The sequence below is a fragment of the Falco peregrinus genome, chromosome 5 (genome assembly GCF_023634155.1).
Source record: "Falco peregrinus isolate bFalPer1 chromosome 5, bFalPer1.pri, whole genome shotgun sequence".
Lineage (NCBI taxonomy): Eukaryota > Metazoa > Chordata > Aves > Falconiformes > Falconidae > Falco > Falco peregrinus.
This window is the reverse complement of record NC_073725.1, coordinates 63,554,444-63,572,828: the sequence shown is the minus strand read 5'-3', so window position 1 is coordinate 63,572,828 and position 18,385 is coordinate 63,554,444. Positions and strand designations below refer to the sequence as shown.

The window sequence follows — 18,385 nt, the reverse complement described above, 5'->3', positions numbered from 1 at the left end:
CCCCACAAGCCGCCTGCTCAGAGGACAGCTTGCCGTGCAAAGACTCCTTGCTGTTCTCTCCCTGCCTCAGCCTTTCCATCATGACTTCTCCTCTTTCTCAGCTCAGGACCCTGGGATCTCCCCAAGCCAGAGTCTCTGTGCGGAGAGCTCCAAAGCGCTTACTTCAAGCTCACTGTCTGAGAGCGGAGTGGTTCCTGTCGAAGCTTGTTGCTTGGTGGTCCTGGCTACGGAGAACAAAGTAAGACTCAAAACAGTTGATTAAAACTCCATCCCACATCGGGATTGCCTCCAGAGTCACCCTCCAATCCAAAAACTTGGGACTGAGATTACCGGGAGGTTTTCTGACTCTTAGACCAGGGTTGCCACAACTTCTTGGGTGATTGAGAGCCACAAGCCCCAGGGTGGCCTCATCCTACACCCCTCAAGTGTCCCCTCTGTTATGTGACCAGGTACTTACCTGGCCATACATTGTGTGACACACATAGGCCTGGTTTTAAGACTGCAGGGTGTGGATTGGGCTTTGCTGGAGCACAGGATGCTTACCTGGAGGAGGAAAGCTGGTCCCTGCCCCAGCTCCGGGACCTGATTCGGACACGAGAGGGTATCAGAAGATGGTTGTCCCTTGGTGGTGGTGCCTGCTGCCCAGAGCTTTCTCCAGCAGCAGAAAATCTGTGAAGACAAGTGAATCTGTCTCACAACAGGATTTTACTAACCAGGGCATTTCCTGATGCTGACCTGGAAATTTGTTTCATCCGGTGTCTGCATCCAGAGATTCTGATCTCGGTCTGCGTGTTCCCGCTTCTACAGCAGGAACCCTTTTCCTTCAGGGTGGAGTTTTGCTCACCTTGGTTTTGGCTCTAACACCGTCTTGAGTACCTGCACGTATTTGGGATGTAGGTTATGTAGTGAAAAGCTCAGGGAACTGAACTGAGGAGTAGGACAGAGCACCGGTATGAAATCCGTGTGCTAATTAATAGCTGCGAGTTGATGGAGCATCCAATCTCCCATTGCTTGGGTCTAGCCAGTTGAAGAGGGCTGGAACGCTCCTCTGGCAGTATGGGAGGGTGATGAGGGGGGATATATCTCAGGAGTTTGTTTGCTGTAACACCAAGGAAAAATCCCATGGGAGGTAGCTAATGAGATTTGAGGTTTGTCACCTCCAGCCCTGGAGACCCTGTGGGTCAAGCAGTGTCTGGGATCTTGGATGAGTGAGTTCCCTGTCCTCACTGGGAGGACCACCCCCTCACAAATACAGCACGCTGCTGTCCCACGTGGTGCGCCCACCATAGGGAGCCGAAGAGAAGGGCCGCTGTGGTTTCTTCTGCCTTGCACCAGCCCTTCTTTGCTCCCTCCCCAGGTGACTGCCGAGGAGCTGTGCTCACTTCTCAGCCAAGTCTTCCAGATAGTTTACACTGAGTCCACGATAGACTTCTTGGACAGAGCAATATTTGATGGGGCATCCACACCGACGCGGCACATGTCCTTACACAGTGGTGAGTCTGTGCTCTCCCGCTTTGCTTGTTTCTTACCGGGCCCTCGTGAGGGTCTCTCCCCATCTTCACTGGTATCCATCACCTCTCTTCTGCCACGCTCTGAGGTCAGAGCCAGCCTGGCCCAGCCTTGTGTGAAGTATTTAAAAAAAAACCCACCCTCCTCTGCTTTAATTGTGAGTTGGATGGGCACGAGGGCTATCTCCTGCCTGCAGATGTCTCCCCAGCTGGGCCATGGGACATCAGCCATCAATCCTTTTTCCCCATACCCTTTGCCTCTCTATTCCTGTTGGACGCAGGCACTTAATAAAACAGGCCCTTTGCGGTTCTGCATCTCTGCTGAGTCTGTATCCGGTCCTGACACAGCACCGCTCAGCCCCGTCCCCACTGCCTCCCACCTTCCAGCTGTGAAAGCTGAGTCAGACATCTGTGCACGTAGGTCATGGGCTGGGAAGAGCACCCAGTTTCTGCCTCTCAAACTCCATGTCTCGAATGTTTTCCTTGCAGATGACTCTTCTACAAAAGTGGATGTTAAGGAACCTTATGAAACGGAAGCAAGCACTTTGTAAGTTAAATGCGGTACACTGAACTCACGGGGCGCTTGGGCGTATTAGTGCAGCCTCACTGCCAGGTTTAAAGCCCCTAGAGCAGGAACTGCTGCAGTCTGCACATTGAAAAGCTTCTGCTCAGTCTGGCTGAAACGTTGGGTGGTGTTTTTACTGTCCGCATGCAGTGCCATGGTCCCTGCCTCCGCAGCGTCCGTGGCTGGATTGTTCTGCCACCGCAGGTTTCCAGAGAAGGTCGTGTATACCATGTATGCACAGTCCCCTGCGTCAGCAAAGCAGGGCCACGATGCTCGTCCGGCTGCTTTGTCTTGATGAAGTCCAGCTGGAATTGCAAGAAATGGTTCCCCCAAAACCCTTTATTTTGGAAACTTTTTGCCTCCTGAGTCGGTGACTGCTGAAAACATTGATAGCGTTTGTGGGCTGAAAACCTGACACACAAACCAGTTGTTTAAAATTGACTGATGCTGTTTGAAAATTTCACATTTAATGCCAAAATGAGGTGTTTTGAGACTTCTCCGCGCACTGTTCCAAGATAAGAAAGCAGTTAGAGGGGATATTTGCCCACACAGGGCTTAGTTTTCAGCAGGTCACCAAACCAATATAGTTAAAGTCCTCTGGCTGTGTGGGAGCCTTCAGATGCCCTTGCGAGCCGAAGGCTGCCAGCCTTATCGCAGAGAGAGCGCTTCTCCACGTGCCTCTGCTGTTCTGGCTCTCCCATGCCGCAGCCACCAGTGACAGCAAGGCAGAAGGTACCCAAGGAGCTCTGGAGGACTCACCATCTGTTTGTGTTTCAGTTCCTTTCCAGAAACCTTGGATGCAGGTGACAACTCCCCCTCTTCCTTCTCCACGCAACAGTCTCCACACATTAAGACAGTGAGTGAGAGCGAGCTGAGCACCACGGCGACAGAGCTGCTCCAGGACTATATGATGACGGTAGGGTGTCCTTGGGTCTCAGGACAGGGTGGAGGGATTTTCTTCCCTTTAGGGTGTTGGCACTCCTGGGATTTGGGTTCATTGCCTTGGCGTGTGGAACATGTGCCTATGCTGTGTAGGAACACCTCGTTCTCCTCCTTTTCATACAAGTTGTGCTTGGAGGCCTTGTGGGACCTGAATATGGCCTCACTTCCTTCTCCTGCAGGAGCATCCCCACCCCCTTGTCCCCTCTCACCATGTAAAGGCATGTCACGCCATCCACGGCATGCCAGGTCCGTCACGTCGTGACTCACAGCCCCTGCGTACGCTCGCAGCTTGTCCCCATTTGAAAGCTGCCAGCTCAGCAGTGGGTTGCACCAGCCTGTCCTGCTTTTCCATCAGGATGAGCTGGTTCATTACTGCAGCTCTTACCAAACAGTAATAAATCTAATCACCAACATTCCCAGGGCTTCCCATCATCTCTTCCTCCTTAAAAATCAGCAGTGTTTGCGGTGTGCTTCTCTTCCGTAGCTCCGAACAAAACTCTCTTCCCAAGAGATCCAGCAGTTCGCAATGCTCCTGCACGAGTATCGCAATGGGGCTTCGATCCATGAATTCTGCATCAACTTGAAGCAGCTCTACGGGGACAGCAGAAAGTTCCTGCTCTTGGGTGAGTAGCAGCTGCCAGGGATTAGTCATGTGTGACCGACCAAAGGGAGAGCCCTGGCCCATGCCTGGTGCCCATAGCTGATGCACCATGGGCAGTCTGGCGGGATGTGAGGGGGGTGAAAGGCTGGGTGTGGATGGCATAATGATTCTTTGGGGTGTCACCAAGCAAGGAGCAACAGCTCAACCCACCTCTCCTTGGCGATGCCTCTTTCCTGAGGACACCTGGGTCCATGTAGCTCAGCCGCTGGTCTCAGAGGTTTGAGTACGCTTCAACATTACAGAATCCCAAAATGGTTTGGGCTGGGGACCTTGAAGACCCCCCAGTCCCACCCCTGCCACGCGCAGGGCCCCCTTCCCCCAGCCCCGGTGGCTCCCAGCCCCGTCCAGCCTGGCCTTGGGCACTGCCAGGGCTGGGGCACCCACAGCTGCTCTGGGCAGCCCGTGCCGGCGCCTCGCCGCCCTCACAGGGAAGGATTTCTCCCTCAGCTCTGATCTCCATCTGCCCTCTCTCAGCGCAAAGCCGTTCCCCCTTGTCCTGGCGCTGCAGGCCCTTGGGAAAAGCCCCTCCCCAGCTTCCTCGCCGGCCCCTTTGGGTGCTGGAAGGTGCTCCAGGGTCTCCAGGAGCCTTCCCTTCTCCGGGCTGAACAGCCCCAGCGCTCCCAGCCCGGCTGCACAGCAGAGGGGCTCCAGCCCTCTGGCCATCTCCGTGGCCTCCTCTGGCCCCGCTCCAACAGGTCCGTGCCCTCCTTATGCTGGGGGCCCCGGAGCTGGAGGTGGCGCTGCAGGGGGGTCTCAGCAGAGCGGGGCAGAGGGGCAGAGCCCCCTCCCTCGCCCCGCCGGCCACGCTGCTGGGGATGCAGCCCAGGGCACGGGGGGCTTTCTGGGCTGCGAGCGCACGTGGCCGGGTCACGTCCAGCTTCTCACCCACCAGCACCCCCAGTCCCTCTCCTCAGGGCTGCTCTCCCTCCTGACTGCACAGGGAGCCTGGTGCCCTCTCCAGCCCAGACACCAGGCTTTTCTGTGCCTGCTGGGAGCAACTGTCCTGGCCCTTGCCCAGGTGCAGCACCTGACACCAGGTGATTCTGGCCTCAGAGGTGCCGTTCACCTGGGCACCTGCGTTCCCTGGAGCTTCACAGTCCTGGAGGGAGGGCGCATGCCCTGCCAGGGGAGCAGCACTCTTCTGTTCCCCTTCAGTAAAAGGGGGCTGGGAGTGTCAGAGGCTCTTCACGTCACTCCTGCTCAGACTCTCTGCTTTGATTTTGGCATTTATAAGCTGAAGGAGAATCAGTAACAAGAGCCTGTGGAGTTGGGGCAGGCACATGTGGGCCGGAGTGGGTGCCTGTGCTCTGGCCGCAGGCAGGCAGGGCTCCCCCAGCCCCCTTCTCTTTCCTTTGTTCTGGGAATCTCGCAGCGCAGCTGGGCGCCTCCGCCAGCACAAAGGCATTTTCTTTCTGTGGTGCGCACGCAACCAGCTTGCTTTTAACATCACCGCTGCTGAAGCTGGCATGACAGCAAGGTAGCTGTGCTGGGAGGCTGACTTTATATTGCCATTGAAGAGCAGAGCCGACTTGCTTTTCCCAGCCTGAGCCATCGCACTGGTGCCGTGCTCTCCTCGGGCACCCCACAATCCGTGCGAGATTGAGAAGTAAGGAGAAGCAGATCTTCTGCCCAGACTGTGCTAGAAACCTGTAAAAGTTTTTTTTTTTTTTTTAAGTTTCTGAATACCCCAGGTTTTCTTCCAAGCAGTTTGGGTAGTGACTGTAGTCTTAAATCTGGAACAGACTAGAGGGAGTAGGGGGGCACCTCAGTTTTGGCCAGTAAGGACATACACCGTGGCCAGAGGAGGGAAAAGAATGATGCTCAGCCTGGCAGCAGCTCTGTGGTTGCAGCTGGAGCACAATCAGGCCCATCTGGAGGAAAAGACATTTAAATAGCCTTAGCTTTTTATATATATATAAATATATTTTTATATATATATATAAAAATATAGAAACACCTCTAATTAGAAAGAGAAATGAGTTTGTTACTTAAAATCCTCAAAGGGTAATTTAACAATAAAACAAGCAGCATGTCTAACCTGTGTCACAATGACCCTCTCTGCTTCGCAGCAGGTGACAGCCACCCCACCAGCGATGCTGGCCCATGGTGGGATGCACAGAGGGAGACAGGAGAGATGCTCCTGCAGCTGGCCGCCCTGGCTGTGCTCCTTCGGGGGCCTGCATCAGGGCTGGTGCTGTTAGAGCAATAAGCTCAGTAAAGCTGGGCAATATGTTTCGGTGAGGAATTAGATGATGAGCCTTTTGAGCTCAGAAAATCCCACTTTAGCAGGATTTTGTCCTCAGTGGGCAGCAGCTGCCATTCTCAGGGGTGTAAATGGGAAATGTGGCCGTGAGCTGGGAGCCCCAGCCCCCCAAAACAGGCTCCTCCACCAAACCCTGGGCTGTTTCAGGGAGCTGGGGCACAGCGTTGCAGCTGGCCTCTGCTGGAAGGCTCAGAATCCCTGGGGAATTTCAGACAGCTGGGCAAATCCATGTGGAAATCTGTCCCCGGGTGTCTCCCCTACGTGCCTGTGCTGTACAGAACTCATGACGATGATGATAACTGTTTCCTTCTCGTGTTTTCTTCCCTGATCCAGGTCTTCGCCCCTTCATTCCTGAGAAGGACAGCCAACACTTCGAGAACTTCCTGGAGACCATCGGGGTGAAGGATGGCCGGGGCATCATCACAGACAGTTTCGGGAGGTACAGGCGGACGCTGAGCACTACCTCCAATTCCACCACCAATGGCAACGGCGCTGCCGGCAGCTCTGATGATCAGTCCGTCCCTTCGGAGGAGGACGAGTGGGACCGAATGATCTCACACATCAGCAACGACATCGAGGCCCTGGGGTGCAGCATGGACCGCGATTCCTCCTGAGAGCAAGCTGGGGGAGAACGGCCCCGGCAGCTCCCCACCCGGGGGGGCTCACTCTGGCACCCTCCCAGAGAGACCCCGCAGCAGTGACCGTCGCTCTGGAAGAGGTTTTGGGGCTAGATCAGGATGTAATTACTCTCCCATCCTCGTTAACGGCTCCAAGTGGCTGTTGGGCGGCAGCCAGTGCCCTCTCGCCAGGCTGGCACGCTGCGGCAGAGGACCCCAGGGCAGGAGCCTGGCCTGCAGCTGCCTCTGGTTTGGTTTTGCCAGTGCAGCGGGGAGACAAGTCGGCTACAACCCTCTGCCTGGTTTACAGTTTTGCACATGGTATCCCTGTTGTAACTGCTCTCTTCCTCCTCCTCTTCTTCTTCCTCCCCCTGTTTTTGAATGAAGTTTACCACAATGTGAATTATTTAAACCTATTGTTGATGTTGTTGAAGCATTTCGGCTCCAGACTCGCAGGAGAAACTGCCGATGGTGGTGGCGGCCGCCGGCTGCACAGTGAGCTTTTTGCTTACACTGCTGCAGCCTGGCCCGCAAACCCCATCCCCCCGGCTTTGCTCAGGAATAACGGGGGGGCCCAGGGAGGCACAGGGGTGCACAGCCCATGTGTTACCCACCACTGGGCTTGTTCTTGGCCCCCCAACACCAGGCAGGCAGCTGCTGGTGCCTGCCAGGGCGTCACCTTCCTGCCAAGCACAAGGACTTGCCCCACACACCCCCCACCCCAAAGTCTGGGAGACCCCATGGTCCTCCCTGGCACCTGGTCTGGGGTTCGTGGTGCTGGTGGGATGTCATGGGGCGGCTGCTGGGGCTCCCTGGGGACCATGCTGTCCCTGGGGGCCCCCACCTGGACAGGACAGCTGATCCAGGACCCGCTGTCGGAAATTTCATGGGGGGGCCACAAGTTGTGCTGTACATGTTGTATATATTTTACATACCGTTATAAATACACACTTATTTTTTTAATCTGTATCCCCTGCCAGAGGAGCACTCCCATGCAGAGGGAGATGCTGTTTGCAGAGGGAGGGGGGCATCTGAGAGAAGGGTCTGGGGGGTCCCCAGTTATCCTGGTGCCACAGCCAGGCAAAGGGTGGGGCTGGAGAAGGGATGGGACAGCCGTGGCAGCACCCAGGGGTCTGCTGATGTCTCTGGCACCCATGAGTGGCTTTGGCCAGGTCCTTTGTGCAGGTGCCAGCTGCTGGAACCAGGGAGGGGGCTGGCTGGCCCCGGTGGCTCAGCAGTCTGGGGGGGTCCGGCCTCCTCCTGTGCATTCCTCTGCTCCTTGTCCCCAAAGCCCCCCAGTGCCTTCAACCCTGGCTCTCCCTGCGCAACCCCCCTGGGGCCGCACTCCAGCCCCCTTACTCCCTGCCAGCAACTCCCCACTTCACCATTACCCTTACTGGTGTCTCCTCGCCGCCATCCTGTCTGTCCAGCCCAGGCAGAGAGCAGCCTTCATCCCTCCATCCTCTCCCTCCCCAGCCCTGCTGCTCCAGCTATTTCTTACCTGCCTTCCCGGGATCGCAGCCGCCGGCCCTCGGTACGATCCAGCCCGCAGCTGCCATCCCATTTCACCTGATTTCAGCTGGGGGGTCTTTAAGGACCCCCAGGACTTTAAGGGGGGCACACTGTCAAGGCACCCCAGTGCCAGGGACAGGGCTGGGACACAGCCTGGACATCCTCCGACAGACAGCCCTTCCCTTCCTTTTTCGAGGCTGATAAATTCCAGAGCAGGAAAGAGGCAGGGGACGTCCCAGAGGGGGTCCCCCAGCAACTGAAGGAAGAGATCTGGCCAGGACACATCCATCCAGGAGAGCATCTTCCCTAGGAACAAACCTGGACGGAGCAGCTCGCGGTTTCCTCCTCCTGGCACGCGTTTTGGCTGCAGGAGGGGGAGATGAGGGTCCCGGCTCTGTCCCCCAGCTCCAGTGTCCCTGGGACTCAGGGACCAGGATTTTTTCCTTCTTCAGCCCAGCACAGAGCTGGGGGAGCTTTAGTGCCTTTTTATGATTTACAGATTAAAAAATTGCACATGTGGCTGCTCAAGTCATTAAAGACTTAAGGAAATTTGGAATTAAAAGAAAAGCCCTATTTTTGACACGATTGTATACGGAGAACTATAAAACAAGCTGTAACAGCTCGCAGTGGTTTGGTTTTTTGTTTGTTTGGGGTTTTTTTTGTTGTTGTTGTTTTCATATACTTCAGTGGGAAATGGGACTTAACTCTGGAAATAACCCTGCGCTGCAGCACTCAGAGCGAGTGGACAGCGGCTGCCACCAGGGCTCTGCTGCCAGCGTTCCCGGCACCAGCAGGGGTGGTGGATGGATGGATGTACGTACGTGTCTGCCTTCTGTACGGGGTATTTGTTACCGGTAAATATAATTCTGCACCCAACCGTGGTTTGTCTCATTGCTAAAGGCCTCACTCACCTCCCTTGGCCCTTGCCAAAGCCTGGCTTCCTTAAGCGCCTCTGAATTAGCAACGGGGGGCAAAGCTCTGATGCCTTCCAGAGCATCCTGGCCTCTACCACCCCATCCGGTGCCACCACGTGGGGCTCCCAGAGCTGTCCCACCGCATTGGCCTCTCCACAGCCATCACCCCATCCCGCTACTGGGATCCAGGGTGCCCCAGGACCGCCCCCCGAGCACCCCCAGGGACCAGACCCCCGGCACCACGGGGCGGCCCAGCTCCCTCCCCCCCCAAATCACCACGCTGGGAGGCGGCGTGCGATCCAAGTGATACATGAGGCCGTTTATTGAGCGTTACAGACTCAGAGGAGGATGCAGGGGGCTGGAGGAAGGATGGTGGGGGCTGGAGGGGGGAGTAACTGTGCATCTATACAGGGGACCGGGACACCCCCGGCTGCTACATGGTCAGCTCCTGCAGGAGAGAGGGAGAGCAGTGTCACAGACCCCTGCAGCACCCCCAGTTCACGCTGGGACAAGCAGCAGACACCACACACTCCCATTTGTAACCCCCCCCTCCCCACCCCACCCCCCCAGCCCAGCCACTCACCATGATGGCGTTGACAATGTCGTTGTTGTTGTGCCGAAGTGCCCGCACGGCTTTGGGGCGCGAGACGTTGGCCTGGGCCATCACCAGCTCAATGTCCCTCACCTCCAGCCCCGTCTCATCCACCTGCATTGAGGGGACAGCACCGTCACCCCCCCACTGTCCCTGGGACACGCAGGAGGGGTCCCTCCGCCCCCCTCCCCAGCACCCACCTCCTCCTCCTCCTCGCTCTCCTCCTTGATGGTGAGAGTTGGGGCCGTCTCCGTGATGAGGGGCGAGTGCTCCATCGGCACCTTGAACTTCTCCGCTGCTGCCTTGTGCACTTGCTGTGACAGGTCCTCGATCTGCAGCAGGGTGGCAGAGGGGCACAGGGTCACCCACCTGTCCCCACAGGCCACCAGCCCCAAGGATGGGACCCCCCTGACCCCTTAGCCCCCCCCACACACACACACCTTGGCTTCCCCAAAGACGATGTAGATGTCGGATGCGGGGCTCTTGAAGACATCGGGTTTGGTGATGACGAAGAGGATGTTCTTGGACTTGCGGATGGTGATGCGGGTGACACCATGGATCTGCCGCAGCCCCAGCTTGGACATGGCCTGGGGAGGGGGGACACACACAGGGGTCACCCTGTGCCCCCCCCCCTCCCCCCCCCCAGAGCAGCCAAGGAGGGGGCTCCATCCCCCCAGCAACACCCCAGAGCCCTGGGACAACGGTGAAAGCAGGGATGTGGGGCAATGCTGGGCCCCCACCCAGGATGGGGAGCCCCCCCCAGAGTGGGGGGAAGCCCCACAACACCCCCACAACTGCCCCTGCCTGGGGTAATCCCCCCCAGCCCATCTTACTCCCTCAAACCCTGATATGGGACAGGGACCCCAGTGTCATGGGGGACCCCCAGACACACACAGGGGGTGGGACCCCAGTACTACAGGGGATGCCCAAGCCCGCCCAGGGGTTCCCAGCCCCTCTTGGGGACAAAGATGGGGACCTCAGTGCCATGGGGGACCCTCACCCAGAGGCCCCCAGCCCCACCTGGGAGTCCCCAGCCCAACCCAGGGACCAAGATGGGGACCCCAGTGCCATGGGGGACCCCCTCACCCACCCAAGGTCCAGGATGAGGAAACCCCAATCGCATGTGGGGACTGGGGTGGGGACACCAGTGCCACGGGGGACAGCCAGCACCCCAGGGACCCCCAGCCCCACCCTCGGGCCCTGTCCCACCTTCCTAGCCTTCTTCTCACTCCGGCTCTGCTTCGCCTTGCTGACGGTCTCCTCCCCGGTGCCCAGTGAGTGGGTGAGCTGTGCCTGCCAGGGATGGGTGGGTGAGGGCAGCCCCTGACCCACCACTCGGTGGGGGGTCCCCACTGCCCCCAGCTCCCTCAGACCCCACACACACACACCTGGGTCTGGGCCGGCGGCGGCTCCGAGCCCTCAGGCTCCTCCAGCTCAGGGATGGACTCGTCGTTGCTCTCCGACTCATTACATGACCCTGGGGCCAAGCAGAGGGGTGGGATGGAGCTGGTTGCCCCTCTAACCACCCCCAAAATATGGGGGAACCCCTTAGGGCCCCCCCTTCTTACCTTTATGGTTGGCCTCGCAGCGGTGGGGGGCCGGGGGCTGCTTGTCCTGGCGCAGGGCGATGCCGGCAGCTTCCCGCAGGCGCTGGATCTCGGGGCAGGGGTAGGGGGTCTCCGCCTCACTCGAGGAGCTCGACTCCGACTGCAGGGACCCCCGGGGGGGCCCCCGGCTGCCCATCCCCACCTGCCTGCCTCGGGCCTCCTTCTCCTTGCAGGGGGAAGGCTGGGGGGCTGCAGGGGGCTGGGTTGGTGGTGTGCCCGCCCCCCCAAATTCCCCTATGTGTGTCTGAACCCTGCTCATACCATCGCCCACCTGGGGACACCCCAAAGGGGACCCCCAGCACCCAGTGATCCCACCCTGGTCCCACATAACACCCCATAGCAGGGGGGGGCCTGAACTGCTGGTGCCCCCCAAAATCCCCTATGTGGGGTTGAACCCAGCTTGCTTGTCCCTGTCACCCACCCGGGGACTCTCAAAGAGGACCCCCAGCATCCCACCATGGGGGATGCCCACCCCAGCCCCGCTCAACACCCCACAGCAGCAAGGGATGGCTGCAGGAGCTAAGGGGGGATGGGGGGTGCCAAGCTGGTGGTGCCCCTCCGCCTCCCAGAACCCCCTCCATGGTGTTGAACTCAGCCTGCTCACTCCATCTCCCCCCCGGGACCCCCAAGGGGGACCCTCAGCACCCCAACATGTGTGAGAACCACCCCATCACCCACCCTGGGACCCCCAAAGGGAGCCCCCAAGCACCCCACCATGGATGATGCCCACCCCAGCCCCACAGCAATGGGTGGGTAGGTGTCAGGGGGGGTCTCTTACCCTCGAGGTGCTTCCTGGAGGGCGGCAAGATGGACGGGCGCTCCTCGCCGGCGGGGAGCCCTGAGGTGTCCTGGGGGCCGCGGGCCAGATCCGGGCACGGTGACGGTGGCGCGGCGGCAGGAGGAGGCACTTGGCTGAGTTCGGGGAGCAGAGGGGAGGGGGCCCACGGTGGGCTGGGGGGCTCTGGGGGGGCTTCTTCCCTGACTGGCTCTGGGGGGGGCTCTGGCTGAGCATCCCCCCTTTCACCGGCACCCAGAGCGGGCTGGGGGCTGGATTCAGCCCCCACCATCACCTCCTCTTCCTCCTGCTGCTTGGGGGGTGCCGGGGGCTCGCTGGGGGGGGCGTCCGCCCCCAGGACTTTGGCATCAGTGTCCCCAGCAGTCTGGCCCAGGGGCTCATCGCCTGGCTGGGGGGTGGGGGGCTCATGGGGGGGCAGGGGCTCCTCCCTCCCCCCATCACTGGGGGGGCCCTCCAGGGGCTCTGCTGGGAACTCGGGGGGCTCCGGGGCCCTGGGGAGGAGGCGAGGGGCTGGCAGGTCCCCAAAGGAGCCCTGTAACATGGCGGTGACCCGCTGCCGGTCCTCCCGGCGCTGCCAGGCCGCCCCGCTCTCCGAAAAGGCACCGGGTGGTTGGAGCAGTTCAAGGGGGGCCGGGGGGACCCCCACGTACACCTCCCGCTCCGAAGCGGTGAAAACCAAGGGGGGGATGGTGGGGGGCGACGGGGTCAGGCAGAGGGCCAGGCAGCGACTGGCAGCATCCTCATCCTCCTCGGATGGGGGTCTGGGGGGCACAGCCGCCTCCCCCGCGCTGTCCTCAGGTGCAGTGAAGAAGCTGGAGTCGGTGCGGGAGCGGGACGTCTCCAGCAGCTCCGGGGAGGACTCCTCTGAGGAGGCGGTGGTGGCATCCCACTCCTCCGGGACTTCACCCATGTCCCCAGGGATGTGCACCGTCATCCCCTGCACTGCAGGACACACCATCACTGGTGGCTCCAGGGACTCACTGGCCGAGGTGGTCCCATCCTCTGGCTCCTCATTGGCAGCACTGGGGGACATGTCCTGTGGAGGTGGGGATGGGGCCATGATGCCATCTGGCAGGCTGGGTGTCACCGATGGCACCAGGTCAGCAGCTGCAGTGTCCAGCTCATCAGGTGTCACCAATGGCACCAGGTCGGTGGCTGCAGCGTCCAGCTCATCAGGTGTCACCAATGGCACCAGGTCGGCAGCTGCAGCATCTGGTGGGCTGGGTGTCACCAGGCCAGTGGCTGTAGTGTCCAGCTCATTAGGTGTCACCAATGGCAAAAGGTCGGTGGCTGCAGCATCTGGCGGGCTGGGCATCACTGATGGCACCAGGTTGGTGGCCACAGCATCTGGTTCCTCTGGTGGGCAGGGCATCACTGACAGCACCAAGTCAGTGGCTGCAGTGTCTGGCTCATCTGGCTGGCTGGGTGTCACCGATGGCACCAGGCCAGGGACAGTGGCTGCAGTGTGCAGCTCATCTGGTGAGTTGGGCATCATCAATGGTTCCACATCTGCGGCCACAGCGTCTGGCTCATGCAGGGGGCTGGACGTCACCAATGGCACCAGGTCAGTGGCCACAGTGTCTGGCTCATCCAACAGGCTGGACGTCACCAATGGTGCCAGGTTGGTGGCTGTGGTGTCTGGCTCCTCTGGTGGGCTGGACATCACTGGTGGTACCAGGTCAGTGGCCACGGCGTCTGGCTCATGCAGGGGGCTGGACGTCACCAATGGCACCAGGTCAGTGGCCACAGTGTCTGGCTCATCCAACAGGCTGGACGTCACCAATGGTGCCAGGTTGGTGGCTGTGGTGTCTGGCTCCTCTGGTGGGCTGGACATCACTGGTGGTACCAGGTCAGTGGCCACGGCGTCTGGCTCATGCAGGGGGCTGGACGTCACCAATGGCACCAGGTCAGTGGCCACAGTGTCTGGCTCATCCAACAGGCTGGACATCACCAATGGTGCCAGGTTGGTGGCTGCGGTGTCTGGCTCATCTGGTGGGCTGGACATCACTGGTGGTACCAGGTCAGTGGCCACGGTGTCCGGCTCATCTGGCACACTGGATGCCACCAACTGTGCTAGATCAGTGGCCACGGTGTCTGCCTCATCTGGCACACTGGGTGTCACCAATGGTGCCAGGTCAGTGGCCACAGTGTCTGGCTCATCTGGCACACCAGGTGCCACCAACAGTGCTAGATCAGTGGCCACGGTGTTCAGCTCATCTGGCACACTGGGTGTCACCAATGGTGCCCAGTCAGTGGCCACAGTGTCTGGCTCATCTGGCACACCAGGTGCCACCAATGGTGCCAGATCAGTGGCCACGGTGTCTGGCTCATCTGGTGGGCTGGACATCAAAGGTGCCAGGTTGGCAGCCACAGCATCCAGCTCGTCCAGCGGTGTGGACATCACTGATGGTGCCAGGTCGGTGGTCACAGTGGCTGGCTCCTCTGGTGGGCTGGATGTCACTGATGGTGCCAGGTCAGCGGCTGTGGTGTCTGGCTCACCTGGTGGGCTGGGCGTCACTGATGGTGCCAGGTCAGCGGCTGTGGTGTCTGGCTCACCTGGTGGGCTGGGCGTCACCGATGGTGCCAGGTTGGTGGCTGCAGTGTCCAGCTCATCGTGGCCATCAGCAGCTGCCAGCTCAGTGCTCCCCACTCTCACAGTGCCAAGTTCACTGTCACTGTCACCATCACTCCCATGGCCGCCCTGGGGCTCCCCGTTGGCTGGCACCATGGTGACATCCCCCAGGCTGTCAGTCTGAGGGTCCCAGGGCTCCCCGGAGCAGAGGCTGGGGGGCTGCAGGATGCTGCTGCTCACTGCTGGCTCCATGCCAGGCCCCTCTCCCAGCACTGCCGCGTTGAAATCATCCCTCAGCACCGGCTCCTCCTCAGCACCTGGCATCACCTCCGGCTCCTCGGGGAGCTGGGGGGGCTCCAGCAGGGGACAGCCCCCCAAGACAGCATCTGGCTCCCACAGGACATCAGGCTCCAGGGCTGAGACCTCCTCCAGCTCCAAGGAGGAAGAGGAGGATGTGAGGAAGGTCTCGCCGTCTGGCTCCACGCTGCCTTCTCTGGAGTGTGCCGGGGGGGTCCCAGCACCATCCTGCTCCAGCATCCCCAGCTCCATCCCCTCAGCACTGGCACCCTCCATGGCAGGCACCGGCTCCTGGGCACGGCGATGCCAGGGGGACTCCCCTGGCAAGGGGGGGACAGCCAGGTCCATCCCGGCATGAAGGTGGAGCTCGATGCCACCGTCCCCCGAGGCCGCGGCGCCAGGGGGAGCAGTGCTGGTACTGGGGGGCCCCCCCTCAGCCCCCACGGCATGGCGCTCGGTGCCGTACAGCCGCTCGTCCTCCTCGCCGTCGTAAGCAGCCGAGTCAGAGGAGGCGGAGGTGTCGTCGTGGAAGGCGAAGGACTCATCCACCCCCTCAGTGATGGAGGTCTCGGACAGCGAGTGCAGGAAGGAGGCTGAAGTGCTGCCACCTTCCTCCTCCTCTTCCTCCTCATCCTCCTCCTCGCCGGAGAGGGGCAGGGGGGCCGTGCCGGCGGGCAGCGGGGTGATCTCCACCGCCTCGGCCTGGAAAAGCAGGCTGCCGCGGAAGGGCAGCAGCGCCGCCGGGATCAGACCTGCGCTCCCTGACAGCTCCCACTCCTCATCCTCCTCTTCCTCCTCCAGCGTCTGCCCATCATCATCATCTTCATCCCCCGGCGGGGCAAAGGGTCCGTCTTCCTCCTCTTCATCATCATCCTCTGGAGAGGGCGGGGTGAAGGCGGGGGGATGCTCCAGGCAGGGCAGCACCACCAGGTCTTCAGCCTCAGCCTCCTCAGCCTCAGCCGCCGCCATGGCTTCGGCCTCTGCCACCAGGTTGGGGGAGCAGGACGGGGAGGTGCTGGCCGTGCCAGAGCTGCCCCAGCTGCCCCCCTCGGCCGTCATGTAGGAGCCGGAGGGAGAGGTGGGGGGGGAGCAGAGACCCTCACTCTCCCCATCCGTCTGCTCCTCGGGGGGGGGCTGCAGCAGCCGGGACCCCGTGACGCGGATGGGGGTGGATGGGGCTGTGAAGAAGAGGTCAGGGTCCAGGGCGGTGGGGGGTCTGCCCTGGGGGGGCTCTTTGGTGGGAGCAGGGAAGGGGCAAGGCACAGCAGGCGGGGGTGGCCCCCCCAGCAGCTCAGGGGCGGTGGGGGAGCGTGTCTCCTCGCCCATGACAATGCGGGTGTCCAGGGGGTCTGCAGGCAGTGGGGGGCAGCAGGTCTCGTCGGGTGGCACAGCAGCAGGGGGGCCAGGGTCGCAGCTGGCCCCCTCGGGCTGTGGGCGAGCCTCCTCCTTGGCAGGCATCGTTGGGGGGCCCGTGGCCGGCAGGGGGGCTGCGGAGAGAGGGGAGACCCCCCCTTCAGTACCATGCCCCCCCCAGGGTCAGAGAGAGAGCACAGGAATAGGGAGGGGACAGCCAGGGTGCTGCTATGGAGGGGCACCCAGCCAGACTGGTGGCACCCCCCCCCCCACCCGGGGGGGCCAGAACAGGGTGCCCCCCCACCCAGAGCACCTAGGAGGAGCACCTACAGGGCTTGATGATGCCAGGGATGACTTGGGGGGAGGGGGAGAACTGGCTACCCCCACCCAAAGCAAAGCACTAGGGGCCAGCCACAGGGTTCAGTGACACCAAGAGGTGACTCTGGGGGTGGGGTGGGGGGGACCGCAACAGCCCACCCCCTCCCTCAGCCCCTCTCTAGGGGCACAAGGCTATAGCTGCACTACAGGGGGCTCAGACCGAGGTAGCCCTAAGCAACAGGGGGACCCCACATCCCCCCCTCACAGCATCACCCCACGCTCACCCATGCACCGGGTTTGCAGGTGCTCAGTCCCTCCGCTCAGGTGTGAGCAACACAGCACCCCCCACCCCCCCCAAAAAAGCTCCTCAGAACCCCCCAACTCTCTCCCCACACTACCTGAGACCCCCAGGGGCAAATCCATGGGGCAGAAACAACCAGGACGAAGCCCCCAACCCAGCAGAAGCCTATGGCCCCCCCCGGGGACTTTATATAGGGGTGAGGGGGCGGGGCAGGGCCGCGGGGGCTGCTGGAAAGGGGGCGGGGCCCCACCTGGGCATTTAGCGGGCAGCCCCCTGCCCCGGGGCACGTGTGAGCAGAGAGGGTACCCCCTCCCTCGGGCTTTTTCATTCCTGGGGGCGCTTAAGGGGTTAATTTGGGGGATGTGTTGCCCACGGTGTCCCTTAGGCTGTGTCTCCCCGAAGTATCGCCTGGGGGTTGGCTCCCCCCTACGGTGAGGGGGCCGGGGTCCCCTTAGCCCTGCCCCTCCCCACCGCTACCTGGCCAGACCCCCCGCAGCTGGGGGGGCGGGTTAAGGCCCCTGCACCCCCCCGGCTGCCCCGGGCACGGGGGAGCCCTCACCCCCCCCCCTTGCACAAACCAGCCCCTTTGTGGGCTGAGCCCCCACATCCCCCCCAAGCCCTTGGGGGGAAACTGAGGCACGCGGGGGGGTGTGTGACAACAGGAGCCCCCCGCCTCCTCCCCGCTGTCCCCGGGGCCGCGCGTGCGGGGTGACCTTGGGTCGCAGCTCCGCGCCGCCCGTGCCTCAGTTTCCCCGCCCGGTGCTCCCCGGGGGGGTGGGATGGGGTTGGATGGGGGGCTCAGCCTCTGCCTCCCCTGCTTCTGCTGAGGCCTCCCGGTGGGTGCGTGTGTGTGTGGGGGGGGGACGGGACGGGGGGGACGGACAGCCTAAGGCTGGCCATTGCTGAAGGGGGGGGGTCCCCACAGTCACCTCCCGGGGTGGTACCGGGGGCGCTGGCTGTGGCCGGTCCCACATCCTCCCGTCCCGCACCCCCCGTCCTCCATCGCCGCATCCTCCCGTCCCGCACCCCCCGTCCTCCATCGCCGCATCCCTCCGTCTTCCATTCCCACATCCCCGCCCCGCCTCACCTGCCGCCGCGCCCTGCGGGCCGCTCCCGCCGCTCCCGCTCCCGCTGCCGGCGGCGCCCCGCGGCCGCTGCGCTCTCACCGCCTCCCCGGGCATGGCGGGGCCGGGCCGCGGGGCCGCTGCCGCCGCGCTGGGGCTGGCGCTGGGGCTGGCGCTGGGCGAGGGCGGCTGCGCCGGCGGGAGCGGAGCATTAGCGGGGCTGCGGGGGGGCCGCCGGGATCAGCCCCGTCATCCCAGATGATGTCAGCAGGTTTTTTTTTTCAGGGTTTTTTTTTCCCTCCCTCCCCCCCCCCGCCTTTTTTTTCTGATTTTTTTTTTTTATTATCCCCCCCCCCCCCCCCCTCGGCAGGGAGAAAGCGGGGTGTGTGCCAGGCACTGCGGCGGTGGGAGGGGAGGGGAGGGCCCGCGGGCCCACCCACCCCGGCGCTGCTTGCATCAGCTCCGCCGGGGGGGGGCCCGGCCTCAGTTTCCCCAGCTGGGCT

At 61.7% G+C, this 18,385-nt stretch overlaps 2 protein-coding genes across 5 annotated transcripts in view; one reads left to right on the top strand and one right to left on the bottom strand.

Annotated features, from left to right (window-relative positions):
* CCM2 (CCM2 scaffold protein) overlaps nt 1–6,968 on the top strand; it is a 38,865-nt gene extending 31,897 nt beyond the window's left edge. For all 3 annotated transcript variants that reach the window (XM_005229555.4, XM_027787208.2, XM_055805806.1), the window contains exons 5-10: nt 102–238; nt 1,358–1,493; nt 1,998–2,055; nt 2,851–2,989; nt 3,500–3,638; nt 6,273–6,968. In XM_005229555.4, coding sequence (XP_005229612.1) covers nt 102–238; nt 1,358–1,493; nt 1,998–2,055; nt 2,851–2,989; nt 3,500–3,638; nt 6,273–6,553 — 890 coding nt within the window. In that variant the 3' untranslated portion in view covers nt 6,554–6,968. The remainder of the gene's footprint in view (nt 1–101; nt 239–1,357; nt 1,494–1,997; nt 2,056–2,850; nt 2,990–3,499; nt 3,639–6,272) is intronic.
* A 2,314-nt stretch (nt 6,969–9,282) lies between these two features.
* On the bottom strand, nt 9,283–18,155 carry NACAD (NAC alpha domain containing). Of its 2 annotated transcripts, XM_055806860.1 has the most exons (10): nt 17,906–18,155; nt 14,534–16,333; nt 11,960–14,476; nt 11,143–11,370; nt 10,963–11,051; nt 10,784–10,867; nt 10,015–10,161; nt 9,775–9,906; nt 9,566–9,688; nt 9,283–9,430 (listed from the first exon to the last, which is right to left on the bottom strand). In XM_055806860.1, the coding sequence occupies exons 1-10, from the start codon at nt 17,997–17,999 to the stop codon at nt 9,416–9,418; spliced, it is 5,229 nt and encodes a 1,742-aa protein (XP_055662835.1). In that variant the 5' UTR covers nt 18,000–18,155; the 3' UTR covers nt 9,283–9,415. The 2 variants fall into 2 exon arrangements, with proteins under 2 accessions (XP_055662835.1, XP_055662834.1); XM_055806859.1 differs by having other exon boundaries at nt 11,960–16,333.
* Between the last annotated feature and the right edge of the window lie 230 nt (nt 18,156–18,385).